This window comes from Amblyomma mixtum, chromosome 8 (genome assembly GCF_055824585.1).
Source record: "Amblyomma mixtum isolate Tamu chromosome 8, ASM5582458v1, whole genome shotgun sequence".
In the NCBI taxonomy this organism is placed as follows: domain Eukaryota; kingdom Metazoa; phylum Arthropoda; class Arachnida; order Ixodida; family Ixodidae; genus Amblyomma; species Amblyomma mixtum.
The window spans coordinates 93,269,029-93,286,320 of record NC_143019.1 but is presented as its reverse complement, the minus strand read 5'-3'; the positions used below and the strand labels follow the sequence as shown (position 1 = coordinate 93,286,320).

The 17,292-nt window shown below is 48.5% G+C and overlaps 1 protein-coding gene and 1 pseudogene across 1 annotated transcript in view; both read right to left on the bottom strand.

Annotated features, from left to right (window-relative positions):
• Nucleotides 1–536: 536 nt before the first annotated feature.
• LOC149333527 (uncharacterized) lies at nt 537–10,241 on the bottom strand (annotated as a pseudogene).
• Nucleotides 10,242–12,243: 2,002 nt separating this feature from the next.
• LOC149333525 (glucose dehydrogenase [FAD, quinone]-like) overlaps nt 12,244–17,292 on the bottom strand; it is a 28,714-nt gene continuing 23,665 nt past the window's right edge. The window contains exon 11 of the mRNA XM_089556073.1: nt 12,244–12,379. Within this exon, the coding sequence (XP_089412199.1) occupies nt 12,244–12,379 (136 nt within the window). The remainder of the gene's footprint in view (nt 12,380–17,292) is intronic.

The window sequence follows — 17,292 nt, the reverse complement described above, 5'->3', positions numbered from 1 at the left end:
TACTCTCAGACAGCGGCTGGAGACCGCACTTGTGGAGATGAAAGAACAAAAAATTTAACTTTTACCGCCACAAGTGTGGTCCCCAGCCGCCGACTAATAGCAGAGCTATCGGCTTCGTTAGAGGAACACGTGGTCCGGGGACTTTTGTTCCTGACCGTACAGCCACAAAACACCCATTTTCCACGGACCCACTTTCTTCAGGTAACACTCACTCTTCCTAGTCTGATTGTCTTCTAGGTAGCTTTGAGGTAAGAGAAATGTATGGAGATATGTTCAGCCTGCTGCACGAATGCATTGTTCGTAAGCAGACGGTTTATACTAGGCAGAGAACGTTTTGAGTAGCGTGGCCGCCGCGGACAATCATCGCGTGCAGCACATTTCACAGCTCCGCCCGCCAACGGAACCGAACGTGGCGCGACTGCGAGGATGATGATGATGGTGATGATGACGAAAAGCATTTAGTAGTATTAACTGAGAGGTTGACAGGGAAGCAGCCCCTAGTGGGTAGCTCCCCTTATAGTACTAGGTGGAGTCCCTTATTCAGGAACCCCATTGGTCTGGACCGCCTCACGTGCTCGCTGAACCACGCCTTGTTGAGCCCTTAGGTCCAGGCAGCCGAGCAGAGCCGCCTCCCAGTCCTTTCGAGTAGGGGAATGGGTCAAGGGTGGAAGAGAAGGGTTTTGCTGGCATAGCCAGACCATGTGGAAGGTGTCGGCCACCTCCTAAAAGAGCAGAGGCTAGAGAAGGAAAATCGAAATGTTTGAGTACTGCCGGGCACAGTAGAGTGTTAGCATAGAGTCTAAGAAGCATTCTTTCGCGCGCTTTTCCAAGCCCTTTGAGAGGCGCCGGGTAATGACGGTGCGAGTTCCGGTAATGAGCGGTGATATCTTTGAATGTTACAAGAGGACAGGTGACCTGATACAGATCGGCAGGGCCTACGTCGGGGACCCGGTTAGTGAGGGCGCGGGCGATTGAGTTGGCGGCCTGGTTCCATGGTAAGCCCTGGTGACCTGGCGTCGAAATGAGAAATCGGATCGTGGGGTCCTGATCCCGAGCTGCTCTTCGAAGTATTCTTTGCGGTGTAGGCGTTATCCAGCCCAGTTTTATTATTCCGACAGGCCCCCCGCGAATCGGACAAGATGAACTTAAATTGAAGGTGGCAGGCAGCCAAGGCAACTGCTACCTCGTCCGCGTGGCTTGCGCTAGGAGAATTAAAAGTGAGGCCGTCCACCTGTCTTTTCCCGTGAATGACTGCGGCCGTGTACCATCTTCCCCTGGAATGGTGTGGGCCCGCAACGTCTACGTAGAAAACGCTGTGTTTGGAACCGTAATGGCGGTGCAGGGAATTCGCCCGCGCCCGACGCCGTTCATTCTGGCCTTTGTCCATTTGGTATGAAGGGGTCGAACACGGATGGCGCCTCTCCATAGTTCGGGAACTCGTACCCTTCCCTCAATGTGATAGTCGTGTTTTATATATAGCCGGTCCAGAAGGCTACGACCCGACAGCCTGGGCAAGACGGGTGTATTGATTAGTGAGGTGCGCCTCGCGCAGCTCCCGACAGGTGCTCACCACCCCCAATGCAAGGAGCCTCGCGTTGAAGGTAGAGATTGGGAGGTCGAGCGCCCTCTTGATCGCCTTGCGGAGAGTAACCACCAAGGTGTCTTCATCATGCTTGCGCAAGTGCAGGTACAGAGTCGAATAAAGAATTCGACTCGTCCCAAAAGCATGAGCGAGTCGGATCGAATCCTTACTTTTGAGGGCCTCACGCTTGTTGGAGACGAGGCGGACCATGCGGCCCACTTGGTCGACAACCTTGCGAAGTTTCGCTAGGGTTGTGTCAGCGCGACGAGTTTTGTGAATAAAGAGTCAGAGGACTCTGATCTCAGTGGCTTCGGGTATGGGTCCACTAGCCAGAGAGAGAAGTATTGGGGTCTTACATATTGGCGAGGGGCGGAGATGCACGAATTATGATTTTTGATGAGAGCACTGGAGACCACAGTACGCAGCATAGCGATACACTATGCCAGCCGCTGTTTGCAGGCGGTCCTCCAGTTCACCAATGTTGCCCTCTGTTGCCCAAATGGTGATGTCGCCGGCATACAGTGCATGTTGTACACCTTCAACTCCAGCCAGTTGGGCAGGGAGGTGGAGAATGGCCAGATTAAAGAGTAGCGCAACACTGCGCCGTGCGGCGTGTTTCGCGTACCCACAGTGTAAGGACCGTGCCCGCTCTCTTCAATGCGGCTAGAGGCTTCGGGGTCCGTTAAGAAATGTGTGATGTAATTAAAAGTGTTGCGTCCGCAGTGTATCTCGCTGAGGTGAGCGAGGATGACGCTCTGTTTGACGTTGTCGAAGGGCCCTTCAAGTCCAAGGCGAGAACCACCTTGTCATGGTGAGGGTGCTCGACAGGCGTGAGTACCTCGTGGCTGAGTTGAAGCAGAATGTCCTGAGCCGACTTGTGAGGCCGGAATCTGCACATCGTGTCTGCGAACGTATTGCGGGCCTCCAAATATTCGGAGAGGCGATATCGAACCATGGTCTATATCTGCAGGAATTTTGGCAAGGGTAGAGTCAGCAATCGTGCTGCCAAAATTCTGAACGAGTCGTCTCTCGCCAGCCGAAAGCGTGACCATAATCTGGACTCCAGCACACACCGGTCTCGCCGGCAACGAGGCTTCCCACATGCTTGCCCGCTCCTCGCTACCTGCGGGTGCTGCGGACGCCTTCACAACAACATCTCAAAGCAAAGAAAGTATTGGTACAGTCAGGAACAAAAGTCTCCGGACCACGTGTTCCTCTAACGAAGCCGATAGCTCTGTTATTAGTCTGCGGCTGGAGACCTCACTTGTGGAGGTAAAAGTTAAATTTTTGTTCTTTCATCACCACAAGTACGGTCTCCAGCCGCTGTCTGATAGTTGAGCTATAAGCTTCGTTCGAGGAACACGTGGTCCGGAGACTTCTGTCTCTGACTGTACGTTTAGTGATGTAACCGACAATCTGAAGAAAGACCGGAGGATATATCTGCCACCAGATAGATCCCTGAGTAAAAAGAAATCGTACAACTGGTGAAGATCCCAAGCTCGAAATTTCTTCACGCCCCTGTGGAGGAGTTGAACGGGTGCCAGAGGGCGGAAGAGGGACGGTGCAGAAACCGAAATTTGTAAATTTTGCGGCTACGAGGCAACATTAGATCACACAATATAGAGAGGCGTTCGTGCCCCAGGGCGCAACGCGATTAAAACTAGCGATGAATGGGAGACCACGCTGAGAAGCTCCGACGAAAAAACTCAGCGCTTCGCCGTCCGCCTCGCGGCCGAGGCTGAAGACCTCTTCTCCTAGACGGGATCGGATGTCCTCCGGCCGCGGTGTGACAGACTGCCTCCCCGGACGCGTGCGTGCGGACCCGGAGGTGGCTACCGCGCCATATTCGGCGGAAATAAATGTTCTTCCTCCTCCTCTTTGGCCGCAGAAGACGTTAAAGAGATAGGTCGGAGGGAATCGGTATTGATGGGCCACCTGCCTTTGGGATGAAGGTGACAAGCGCCGTTTTCCTATCTAGGGGGAGGGGTATATCTCCTTTGCATATTGCGTTGATATATTCTAGCAGGGCCTCATACGCCGGGTCAGGAAGGTTGGCCAAAAGCTTGACCGTAACCTTGTCTTTGCCTGGCGCGGTACCCCGTCTCATTTTAGCAAGAGCCATCCGCAGATTCTGGAGCTGGAACGGAGGATCCAGAGTCGAATTATTTCTGCCTTATATTCGTGTCCACGAGGGTCTTGGACTTGACATAGAGACTGATCCCGTAAAGCCTGCGCAAGCTCGTACGTATTACTTTTGAAGTTATGAATTGCTCGTTGCAGATGTTTCTGTGCTTCTGTGCGCATCTGAGTTGGATCTATGAGGCTGCGGAATAGCCTCCAAGTATTAGGTCTAGACATTTGTCTAGCAGCCGTGTTACAGCTGTTCACCCAGTTAGACTCGGCGAGCTGGGCAGCACACTCAGCCGCCTTTTTGGTGAGATAATGAATCCGCAAGCGGCTTTTCTTGTTATGTTTCCGACGACGCCACCTCTTATTGAGGCTGCGCCACGCCTCCCAAAGATAAAGGAGATAGCTGCCCACATCAGTCACCTTATCTGTGAGTTGTATTTGCTTCTTATGTTTGTGGAGAGTTTGTATAAAGGTGTGTGCCCAGGAGGAGTTGTTTTGTAACAGAGTGTACGAGGGCAGGGATGGAGGGAAAGCCGTCCTGTCTGGTAGGCGGGCCCGCGCTATGGGGCGGTGTAGGGGGCGAGTATAGATGATATTGTTGATGATGCAGTGTTCACTACAAACCGTATCCTCGGTGTTGATCCAGTCTGCGCGCCTTATGTAGCGGGTAAGTGTAAGATCGGGACAAGTGTTCGAAATTACGGAGTTACCCACACGTGTTGGATGGACGGGGTCAGTATGAAGAGTAATGCCCAGCGTGGAGGTTAGTTTCGCAAGCTTTGTGCTACGCGACTCTTCCTTGCGATAGTCCCACAACCGACTGGGGGCGTTGAAATCACCCACAGTCAGAAGGGGTCGCGACCTGCTTTCTTTGGCGCCTTGCCGAAGATGTCCGAGAACGCAATGTTCTTAAGTTTAGGGGGGCAGTATATATTTAAGATAAGCACGGGTGGGTCAGTGCGACGCAGGGGGAGGACTGCCACGATCACGTACGACTAGGATACATTAAGTTTGAGATCGACCTCATGCGCGGTAAAGCCTTTGTGGACAAGAAGACAGTTGGACGGGTCCCGTTGGAAAGTGCTGTAACCCGACAGAGGCACCGCAGCCCTAGATTCCTGGAGTGCGACTAAAGCTGACGGGTGCTCCAAAGTGTCGAGATACAATCTCAGATTAGCTCCTTTTTTACGATCTTTGAAACCACTGCAGTTCCATTGTAAGAGAGAGAAAGATGATGTTTAGGGCAGGCTGGGTGGCCTAGTTCCCATTCCCAGGCAGCGTTTGGGTACGTGTACCGCCGCAGACAAACCTCTCCTCCCCAAGCCAACACTCTCTCTATTTTGCTAAGGCCTGTCCGCTAGTCGCATGACGTCACGCCAAAGGACCGTGCTGGCTCTGTGCTCCACGATTTCAGCGCGCCGGCCCCTCTGCACTATTCGGGTAGTGCCGCACGTAGCTGCTAAATAGTTCCTAGCTGCCTTATATGGAATTCCTTCGTTTTTCTTTGTGTCATTGCTGCAAAAAAAGAAATACACGACTTTGTGCTTGCCTTATTTTATCATTTTTATCTGCTTTATATATATTGTAGTATTGCAGAACACCTTGTTCTCAAGAAAGTTCGTGCTAAGAGCTGCTAATCCAGTTTTATTTATAATAAACAATTTAGCATACAGCCGCCAATTTACCACTATAATTATTGTCTTATAATAAAAATTGATCACTTAATTTTAATTAATGGCATAATTATTACGCTCTATCATGTGAGTGATGTCCGCCTTGCGGTAAACCCCACCTGCACAGTGTGCACATGCGTATATCCAGTTTGTAAAGCAGAAGTTTGTGAACGGTGAAAAAAAAAACCGTCTACTGCGCATTGTGGCAGTTTTTATAATTCGTTGTGCTTCGCTTATAACTTTCACACACAGGTATAACGACACTTACAATAACGTTGCGCTGTTGAAGTTCTACCACGTGTGTTAGCATTTGCCTGCGTAAGTGAAGTAATGTACAGCTAGTCTGACTCCTACAGTAAGAAATGACGATATTTAAAGCAACATTGGTTGCAACGCGGATTACCAAGCGCGAGAGAGTTTGTGCAGCGTGGCCTTTCACATGCCTCAATGTCATGTTCTTCCAGGAGGGAAATCGTCTGTGAAGTCACAACACCACGGTTGATCATTACAGGAGAGAGTATCTTGCGCGATTGCTCCGATAGACAACTTCTCTGCAACTAGTTTTGTCAGCAGTACCATGTGAACTGTGCATGACTGGATAAACTTAGCCCTTCTCGACAGGTTAGCTCTCGATTTTCAATTGCCAATGTGCTGAAGAAAGCAGAACATGAAAGTTTCTTTAAAGCAGCATTAGCAGCGTATCCTGCAGTGTAAACAATAGCATCCATGTCTGAGTGGGCGCGTGCTGTATATCATCGTCGCTGACAGCCACAGAAAAGTTGCACGCCACAAGATCCTTACGTCTTCACACTCTTTTTTCTCGCGTGGCAATGTCAAAAGTTTTTGAAGACGAAGCTTCTTCTCACATTCGTAGAGCTGACGCATGGAAATGTGGTACTGTGATCCTGCTAGCTGGCGGTGACGGCCGAACCGGTCTTCTAGCACGTCCGTCTGAAACTTGCCCAGAAGAATGCACTTCAAGTCAAGTTCTTCTAAGCAGTAGCGCGAGAGTTCTATCAGAGAATAGCACGTCAATCGCAAAGCACTGTCTGTCTCTTCCGTCACCGAGTCACTGGTGATGTCAATTCTCGCCGAAGCGTCCAACCAGTCGACAACGGCACTCAGGAAAGCTGTGTGTCATCAACAAGGGTCTTGCATGCAGTCCCTTAGCCTCCGGCCTTTGCAAGGGGACTTAACATTGACTATTTGCCACCACGTGAGAATAATGTCAATGAAAAGAGCGATCGACTCAGCTTGAGGAATCTTGCACGCGGAACCATGTGTTCTGAGGGAATTCGACACAAATTGATTAATGACGTCGAGAACGAGCTTTACTATTTGCCGCTTCAATAAAGTTGGATTCACGGCATTTGCGTTCAGTCTGTAAGCAGCCTTCACAAGTGACACCTTCTCTAAAAAAGAGCTGTCGCACAGCTGCGAAAGAAGCAGCTATCATGCAAGAATGCCCTTAAGGCATTGTTCCACTCAAGTTTATTTCAGGGAAATAGAGGAATGTTACAGGGTTTTTCTGGTTAATCCAATTGTTCCTGGTGCACTTCATGAGATGCACAAAATCGACCACGTAGGAAAAGAGTTCGAGTGTTATCGGCTCGATGGGGATAGACAGTGCTCACTTGAGGACTTGTACCAAATAAGGACATCATCTTGCGGTTCAGAGCATGGCTTTCAGTTATCAGAGCGATAACTTTAAGCCCCATTTTCTCATTATTAATGGTTATGTTCTTGGCACACTCGTGCATATTTCTGCGCTCAGTTTGCTCTCAGGTAATATGTGAATGACGTATTTGTTTGCAGGAAGAAGTGATTGTACCACGAACACATGGACTGTTGTCGCTGGTTCCGTAGAATGTACCGACGACCCTACTATTGTGCCCTCTATTTAGTCGAAGTATGGTTTTATGTGGATCTCGTTGATCATAAGGGTCACGGTCTTCTGGTGGTCTTTCACTGGGCCTCTTTGATTACCCTCCTCTGGCTGCCCGCGAGCTGCCTGCGGGCTACCAGAGCGCGGCGCCAGGCGCTCGGTTTTCTCTGGCTGCTCCGTGCACTTGCGGTGGCTGCACAGAACGCGTTCTTTTTTCTCTGGCTGGGCGGTTTCCGGTTGCCAGCGAGCAGCCACACTCGCCAGGACGATTTTGTGCTGGCAGCGTTTGGGCAAATAGCAGACGACGCCGCAGTTGTTTGGCAGCGGGAAGCTCTCGAGGTCATTTTTATATGAACTAGAAGGACCGCGGTTTTTCATGCGATGTTTAGCGCGGTGCCGGCGCCTGTTTCGACTACGCCACGGTGCATATCGTCTGTGTCGCCTGCAATGACGCCTGTTGCAGTAGTCCTCGCTGTTTATTTTATGTTTTGCGTGCGTATGTGCGGTCGTATTTCGATCGCCTCACCACTTCGCAAGCAAAAATGCTCGCTGCATACATATTATGACCGCATAGTTTTGATTCATAAAATATTCTGGCTGTTAATTTCGTGCGCCCGATTGATATGGCGCTGGCGTTCGAGGCCTTTGACTAGAGCGGCCGCAGATTCTAGCTCCGAGTACGCGCTCAGACGCGCGCATATATGCATGTGCTGAACATGTTTTGGGAGCTGTTAGTTGAACGCAATACGATAGCGTACGGTCTTCTTTGCGTTCGGCGCAGTCCAAAGGCGGATATGCTTTGAGAAACGCTTGACTGAAACATTTCCTTTATTAAAAGCCCTCACGAGCACATTGCTCGAGGCATCCCTGCGGGCATATTGTGGCCACACAGTTGTCATTTAGGGCAACCGATGGAGGCAAGTGCTGATTCTGTCGTCGTCAACTGTTGAACAGCTTCATGCTGGGGCATTTTGCCAAGTATGCTTAAAATATCTGAGAAGTCCCGTAGGCCTGCACGTCTTCGTGTTTGGCTCATTAAAGATACAAAAAGAATATCCCAGCGCTGATCGATCATGTAAACACACGCAGTACGCCAGGCGCCAGCACGCAGTGCTGGATTGTAGCGCCTTTCATTGTGCCAGTTCTCTGCGGTAAAGCTGTAGCATTACAGATACGATACGCAGCTAAATTTGTACACTATACACCCACTTGCTCTAGATGAACGCTCAACAAGCTGATATGCACTTTTGCCGACATTATGCGTGCATTCCTTGCCCGCAGCAAAAGCCGGCGGCGGACAGACTACAAATGAACGTAACGTATCCCGATTCATTTCTGATTACAGCCTACAGGAAGCAGTTCACGAACGTATAAATCGCAACGACCACAGCAGAGGCAATCACTATGAAGGGTCGATCATCTGCGGTCGTACCAGTCATAGTACGTATTAAACAAACGCGATAATCCGTGGGTAGGGCGTGTCCATTGATAAGCAACGCACTGGCCGTTTTCTTGTCTGATGTTTGGTTTGGTTTGGTTTATGGGGTTTAACGTCCCAAAGCGACTAAGCCTATGAAAAACGCCGTAGTGGAGGGCTCCGGAAATTTCGACCACCTGGGGTTCTTTAACCTGCACAGACATCGCACAGTACACGGGCCTCGAATTTCTCCTCCAAAGAAATTCAGCCGCCGCGGCCGGGATCGAACCCGCGTCTTTCGGGCCAGCAGCCGAGCATGGTGCATGGTGCATGGCTCAGTGGCTATGGTAGCCACTGAGCCACCGCGGCGGCTCTTGTCTGATGTGATGTCGACTGAAACACGTCAGATGGTGATTGCTCATCTCATACTTTTGAGGACTTCTGGAAGCTTACATAGCACACTGAGCACCGAAGGCACACACTACCGTTGTCGTCACCGATGCATACGGGTGCCAGCACGACTAGCTGTTCGTACTGGAGTCTGCGGCAGCCCCCAATAACTTAACGTCGTTGCTTTCGATCTCAAGCAGCCTGTTTCTGCCGTACGCGTGCGTAGCAACGAGACGCAGCAGACCGCGAAGCTACAGATATCATCTGCTCTCCGTGATCCGCGCTTTTCTTGCCGCCGTGATTGTCGACTGGCTGGTTCCGGTGGCCGCCAGCCCAAGTGACCATGATGCATTGTCCTGTCAGAGGCGAACTTGCTGGCAGCCAGTCGGCTGTCCGAGCGCGGTAAATCGAAGAGGCCCAGTGATTCCGCTCTCTCCTGGATGTAGGAGACAAAGGGGGGTTGATTCCGCTCCAGAAGAGGGTCACCTTTGTAGTTTCAGCAAACACGTCGCAGTGCAGCTCTTGTGAATTGATATGCGTGAAAAGGAATTCAATTCAAAATACTTGCGAAACCATAAGCTCTGCGCTGTGCACAGGCTGTTTCGCGAGATCTATCGGCTCAACCAGAAACTTCAGCAAAGGAGAGGTCTTCCTTCGTATCACTGCCCTCAATGAAGTCTTCAAGCAGTGATCTGACAAACTGCAATACTTTAGTATCCTTCGACTCTTTCTCTAGCTCCTCTAGCAGCAAGGACAGGCTGGAGGTGTCATACACTTTAATTGGCAGAGTGCTTCCCGAAGGAAGCGACAGAAGCTTCACTCCGTTCAGGAAAACAAAGTGACAGATCAGGGAGAACTACCAAGGCGCTTTTCACATTAGGTGAAGGATTATTCTCGATGCGAAGGACCCTAACGCACTGCTCATCGACAGAAACGGTCCAGAATTTCGCGTTGCAAATCCCAAGCAGCTTAGCTTTTAAGACCTCGTAAGATGAAACTTATTTTTTTTTTCTGTTCAAGTTCATTAGATTCAGGTGACTTTCTCATGGCCTCTTGCAAAGCAGCGTTTTCTCTTCTTGCTTTTCTTTGTCTCCGGCGATTCACTCCATCCTGGCGTTGAGGACAAGTATTTTGGACAGTTTGGAAACACAGAAGGCACAGCATCATTCTTCAACTGCAGTCTATCACGCTTCACCTCTATTGTTTTCCCTGTCAGTTCATCGTGGTGAGACAGCGTCGTAATGAAGTCGCCTGCGTGGAAATGCTGTTCACACAACTGCACGAGAAAATAACGCAAGACCATTCGCCATTCGCTAAGTAAAAAGAGTTTTAACAGTGCGCAGATTTTACACATTTGCCACACACACAAACACATTGCAGCGCGGAGACAAAAACAGGTGTAATTTACACTAAGAAGGACGAACGCCAAGTTATACGACATAAAACATGAGAACGACGTTCGTTTGAGCTTCGAACGCGAGATATTCCGATCCCTGAACAGATGCATCGCAAGACACAAAAATAAATGCTTCCTGGACAATTCATACATAAGTTATAGAAGTGCTGTCATTGCCTACAAAGGCAGCATGCCTTTGCGGGAGTCACGGCCCTTAGCAATAGTAACAGCTCACAACTAAGATAATTACTAGCGCCTATTAAGCAATATTTTAGTCTTACCCTCTGCGCCTTGGCTGCAGCCGAGCGCGTCTTCAGGAATGTAGAAAGCCTACGCTCACGCACAGCGCACACTTGTCGCGGTGTTTCCACGCTCACTAATGGCGCCATTTTCCCGCGATAACTTGGCGATAACGAAAGCCACGCGGGTTCTTCGTCACGTATGAAGCCTCGCCCAACGGGAGAGCAGAAAACCGCGAAGAAGTCAGGACAGCTGTAGAGGACGGGGAGGGAATTCTCCTTTCCTATTTGAACAATGGTTTGCGCTAACTTTAGAACATACAAGGGCCTTACGGCGCGCACCACTCTGTCGCCCTCTGTGAGCGAGCGGTGCTTTCACTCGTTAAGCACAGCCGGTCTGTGTTCGAATTAAAACGCTCTGGTGTTGGCCGCGTATGCCGCAGACTTCCAAACGTTCCGAAGAATATTAAGGGTTGCAGGTGCCCCAAAAGTAAAACGGAACACGTGAGAGCAAAACCTCTCGCATGGAGGCGCGGCCTAGCAGCGTATAGTTTAGAAGAACTTCTATTTGGGCTAGATGGTTAATTGGTCTCGAGAAAGGAAAACAGCGCCGAAAAAACACACACGGTTGCGCATGCATACAGTGAGAGCACATGCGTGACATCCGGCTAACCAGTCATGTAACTTCGCGGTTCGCTTTGTCAGTGGCTTGGGCGAAGCAGCGCAATTTTTCGTAACACTCGTGCTGTGGTTTACATCTGGGGCACCTGCACTTCTTAGGAGTTATACTAAATGTATTAAAGTACCTACATTATTGGAATGTTGACCACATAGCGCCTGACGTGAGTTCTGACGCGGGTTTCTTGAAGTTATAGCTGCAGGCCGTCTTTTTGACCACAGACTGTTCTTGGGTACAGAAAGACTGTAATCTGATATTTGGAGCTTCAGAGTGCTGACATGACCGGAGAAGTCCCAAAACACAGCCGGAAAACTGCGATGATCATTGACGGAGTGCAAAAAGATGCTGAACTGGGCGACATGGAGCGGCTTCATAGTTAGAATTAAGCGTAAACAGACGACCAAAATAAGGCACTGAGCGCTTCGCCTGTTCATTGTCTTTTCTTTTGTCGTCGTCTGTTTGCGCTCAGTTCTAAACATGCAGGGCTGTAGGGTCTTTTGTATTTTGCGCAACAACTGCACCTACAGGTGTGTTTTATTATCGACAAAACCCGCCGCCAAAGATTTGTCCATATTCACCCGAACACCACTCCGAATCCTTGGCTGTCTTTGTAGTCTGTACAAAGGCCTCTGCCCGAGAAGACATGTGGGCTAAATATCGAAATATTTCTGGCGATCTTTTGAAAGAATCGCAGCGAATTGTACAAAAAATATGGTCACAAAAATGCGATAATGACCATCGGGACCATGTGTGTGGTCAGTGGCAAGGGTATTCTATTTCGAAGCCAGCTTGGTGCCAGCACCTTCTGCATCTCAACAACAAGCAACTGGTACAAGTGGGCAAAGTCTGGATTCACTTGTTGTCCTCACGAATCATGTCGGCTGCCTTTTCACCGATCATGTACACGGCTGCGTTCAGGTTGGCCGTCACGATGTCTGGCATGACGGAAGCATCCACGACTCGAAGCCGGCTCACTCCGTCGCGAACCCTGCGAAAGAAGACAGGCACGCAGCTTTATTTCATGTGGAATGTCAGTGGTTTTGCTCTTCACTGTCACCTCAGCAGCCAGGTCTCGTCCACAACGGCAAAAAGCTTCCACTACTGAAGTGAAGGTACTAAAGTGACTGGCGCTAAATTTCGAAATTACAGTAAAGGTTGATTCCATATTTTTTGTTCTCACTGTTACTACCAGAAGTCCAAATGGCGGCCAGTTTTAATTCAGTTTGCTTTTCGTACCTGTAAAAGGTTCGCGTCATGCTCCTGTAGCGGCCGCTTGGGTGCCGTGCGTGCATCGCTCTAAAGTAATCACTGTTAATATGTGCGGATTGCGAAAGCTCTCGTCTAACACCCTGGTTGCTTATCTTTCATTCCCGCTTAGTAAGTGTAATATCCAGCGTTTAAGTTAAGTGTCCTTACCTCTGTCTCCAATAGCAACTATTCAAGTGGTTGTCGTCGGGCAAATAGTCCTGATATTCAATGCACGTGATAGCTATCACGCACGGCCAATCTTTACTTTCTATTTCTTTTTCTTCGCTCTTTCTCTATTATCTGGACGCGGCAGTGACAGAGGCCCAGACGCTGGATATTAACATGTCAGTGGAAGCCGATCTTCATTTTCTCATAGTCATTTGCTACTCCTACAGCGTTACTTCTTTTTCTAGTAGTGCCAACTGACCCGGCTTTTAGTGGTTCGGAAAAAGTTGGCTTAACTGAGAGCGCAAAAAGCCGGTGTTCCCATGAAAGACAACCATCACCATAAGAGACAACTCAGGGTGTGATGACTGCAAACTCGGAAAATTATCTCCAATTCTGCGTGGAACCCTGCGTATTAATAACGTCACTTTCGTGCCCTTTTGACAAGGACCATTTGGTGCCTCAGGAGAGAGAGGTCACCGATAGCCCTCGACGGGCACCTGACAAGCACCGATGCGTGCCTGCGCTTGGACGAATGGGCATGTATGGAAGTTGAGCAATGATGTTGCGTTCACCTTAATTAACGGATGTGGACAAATTAAAGAGCAGAAAATGTTTTATTAGAAGAACAATATTGTTTCTTTTTTTGGAATGCATTTTTCTTCAGTCCCTGAGTGCATTCGAAACAGATTAACGTTTTACTCACGTGGCTCCCTGGCAAATCTAGTAGTCGAAAGCTTTGGAGGATTGAAGACGTGAAGCCATTCCTCTTTCGATGAATTACTGTCGCTGAGGATGCATAACGAGGCATACAGCAGACCCCACTAGCAAATCTCTTGGACCGCGTACCTTTGAAGAGGATGCACATCATAATAATCATCAGCCTAACTATCCCACTGCAGGGAAAAGGCCTTTCAATATTTCTCTAACTGTCTTGTATCTTCTGCACATACCTTATCCACGCAAACATCTCATTCTCGTCCACAGACCGGACTTTCTGTTACCCCCTGCTACGCCTCACTTCTTTTGGAATCCAGTCCGTTACCATATCGGTTATCTTGATTGCACATTGGATGCCATTGCCAAGCCAATTTCTTCTTTAATTTCAACTAGTATATCATTGACTCGCACTTTTTCCCTGATCCTTTCTGACCTCATCCTGTCTCTTGAAGTCACACATATAATTTTTCTTTCCATGGCTCACTACGTTTTTCTCGGTTTAAGTTGAACCCTTTTCGTAAGCCTCCACGTTTCTGCCCCTAAGTGAGTAGCGGTAAGATACAGCTGTTTTATCCTTTTCCCTTGGTGGATATCCTTAAACTGCCATTCATGATCTAATTGTACCTACAAACGAACCGTATTCCTAATATCTTAGTTTTTAACTCACGTGGTCCGAATCTACGGTCACTACCTGCACTAAGTAGATGGATTTCCTTACCACTTCCAAAGCTTCGCTGTCTATCTGAGACTGCTGTTCTTTTCCGAGACTGTTGAACACTGCGTAAGTTTTGTGCATATTAATCTTTAGGCCAACCATCCTGTTCTGCCTGTTTAGGTCCTCGAAGAAGCTTTGCAGTTCATCCCTTTAGTTAGTTTAGTTTAGTTTATGGTGTTTAACGTCCCAAAGCGACTAAGGCTATGAGAGACGCCGTAGTGGAGGGCTCCGGAAATTTCGACCACCTGGAGTTCTTTAACGTGCACTGACATCGCACAGCACACGGGCCTCTAGAATTTCTCCTCCAAAGAAATTCTAGCCGCCGCGGCCGGGATCGAACCCGCGTCTTTTGGGTCAGCAGCCGAGCGCCGTAACCGCTGAGCCACCACGGCGGCATCCCTTTAGTTACTTAGCAAGTCACTTTCAAGAGCGAATCGCAGAATACTAAGATATTCTCCATAAAATTTATCCTAGACTTAGCAATCTACTTCTTTGAATACTGTCAGCGAGCACACTGTGGGCAGTACTGGAGTGATATCTTCTGCCTGACGCCTTTCCTTATTGCGATTTTACCATTTTTCTAGCGGTTGAGTGTGGCAGTGCATCCGCTGTAGATATTTTCCATCTTTCAAATACGCCTCTTCTATCCGCTGGTGCATTGCAGCTGAAGTTCCAACTTCAACAAATGCTTTCTCGTAATCTATAAAGGCTATTGCAGGTGCGGGTTATATTCAGCGGATTTCAGTTCAAAATATGTGGCATGAATATGGTCAATTGTCAGGTGGCCTTTAGAAAAGCTATCCCGGTTCTTCGGCGGACTGAAGTCTAAATTCGCTGTAATTGTATTTGTGATAGCTTAGTAAATACCTTTTAGGCGACAAACAGTAAGCTGATCGTTTGCAGCTTTTCGAGTCATCGGCGTCCCTTTCCCGTAATAATGTAGAGGTAATAAGGGAGTAATTACTCATTGACGTCCACCCGAGCGCAGCCATACGGCCACAAAGGAAAGCTATACAGCTTTCACAGAAACTTCGTAGTTAAAGAAAAATTCGTCCTGGTCCGGGGTTCGAACCCGGACCAGGACTTTCTTTAACTACGAAGTTTCTGTGAAAGCTGTATAGCTTTCCTTTGTGGCCGTATGGCTGCGCTCGGGTGGACGTCAAAGAGTAATTACTCCCTTATTACAAATCTACTCCACCTTGAGGGATTCCCCTAAAATATTTGGTCAACACTGTTCCCACTTCGAGTTATAGATCAATTCGCTGTCGCCCTACCATAAGCTTGCCGTCCCGGTTAGCTCAATTGGTAGAGCGACTGCTCCGGTGTGGCGGTGGTCCCGGGTTCGAACCCCGGACCAGGACGAATTTTTCTTTAACTACGAAGTTTCTGTGAAAGCTGTATAGCTTTCGTTTGTGGCCGTATGGCTGCGCTCGGGTGGACGTCAATGAGTAATTACTCCCTTATTACAAATCTACTCCACCTTGGGGGATTCCCCTAAAATATTTGGTCAATGTAGAGGTAAGGTTTGCGGCAAAAGTTTACAGGGTGATCGGGTTTGGTGATCGGGTTTGGGAACAAACTGGGTGCAGCACCGCCTTGTGACATACTCGCCTACTATTAATACACGCGGATAGAGCGCGTAAGCTCCCTTATTGGCGATTTTCAATGCCTTGAGAAAGTGCCTCAGTTGATAAAATATGGCGGCGTTACGGAGCACTGCGTCCGCAGGGTGATATTTGATAACGTCGACCTTTTTTAAAATGTTACGAAGAACTCATTTTTTTCTCTGTGGTGCCAGCTTTATGTGAACAAAATAGCTTCTTTTTTGGAGGGTGTAAAGGACTAAATGAAATAAAAGGAAGAAATCACTGTCTTGGTGTTGTTAACTGGTCGCGCGAAAGCGGGCGGTAAAAGTCGACACGCACTTTGCCGATCATTTAAAATCAGCCGCATCCACAGGGATGGCTTGTAAAACGCCTTGACAAAGCTAGAAAACCATGTGAGCAAGACCAAGAGCTTGGAAATTTATCACCCTGCTTCGCAAAAAACAGGCTAGAAAAGTTGGATAGTGTCTGTCCCTTAAATTTTCACAGGTAAAGCTGCGCCATTGATTTTTAATTTGATTAACCGTGTCCTGCTCGCAATCCTAATACAGAATACAGAGATCCTAATACAGAATACAGAGATAACAATGAGGTAGTCTTTTTGGCCGGATTCTCTTCCGAAAGCTGTCAAAGTTGTCTCTTTTCTCTCAGTTTGATCGTAATAAGTAGAAAGAAGACACGCAATGAATGTGAGGCCTCTACGATACAATTCCTTTTCTGCCACTTATGTTGCTATCCGCTTGTCTGCCTGACTGCTTCCGCGACAGCGAAGGCATGGGAGGCAACCCAAGGGCAAAAAGAAAAATAATCAGAATGAAGCACATTTGGTATGAAACCATTTTTTCACATAGCCTATCCTCGCCATGGATTGCAAACCACCACATCCCCATACACGCTTGCCGTAATAAGGCCTCCAATCCCAGGGTCAGCCAGACACAAGTATCTTGGCGCTTGAAATGTGCCCGCCAGGCATATGTGCCACCCGCCTTTTTGATGTAAAAGCTCGGTGCCTCATAGACACTTCAGTCCAGGCAAATCATCTTTTTTATATGTAGGCTGCTGGGTGATTGATTTGGAATGCGCTGTCATTTTTCTGCAAGCATTCCACCTCAGTGTGGAAACCTCCTTCTTCCGAGCTATCTTTCCATTTCTGTCACCATAAACGCACGAAATGACACTTAGCGGCTCTCCTGGCTCGTTAGCGTGCAAATGTGCATGTATCAATGCTCCTAAGAACCATTTTTACAGCAAAACTCTGACAACGCAAGCATAGGCCGGCGAACCAATCGCACAACAGCGGTAACTGCGGGGAAGTAATTGCGCCCTATAGTGGCGTCAGCTTCGTGAAAATTACCAATATTTTCAAGAATTTCAGGCAAATGACCTGCTTGCTGTGCTGAAATATTTTTTTCCCCGCATAACCACTTCTTGGAGACTATTCCTTCTATC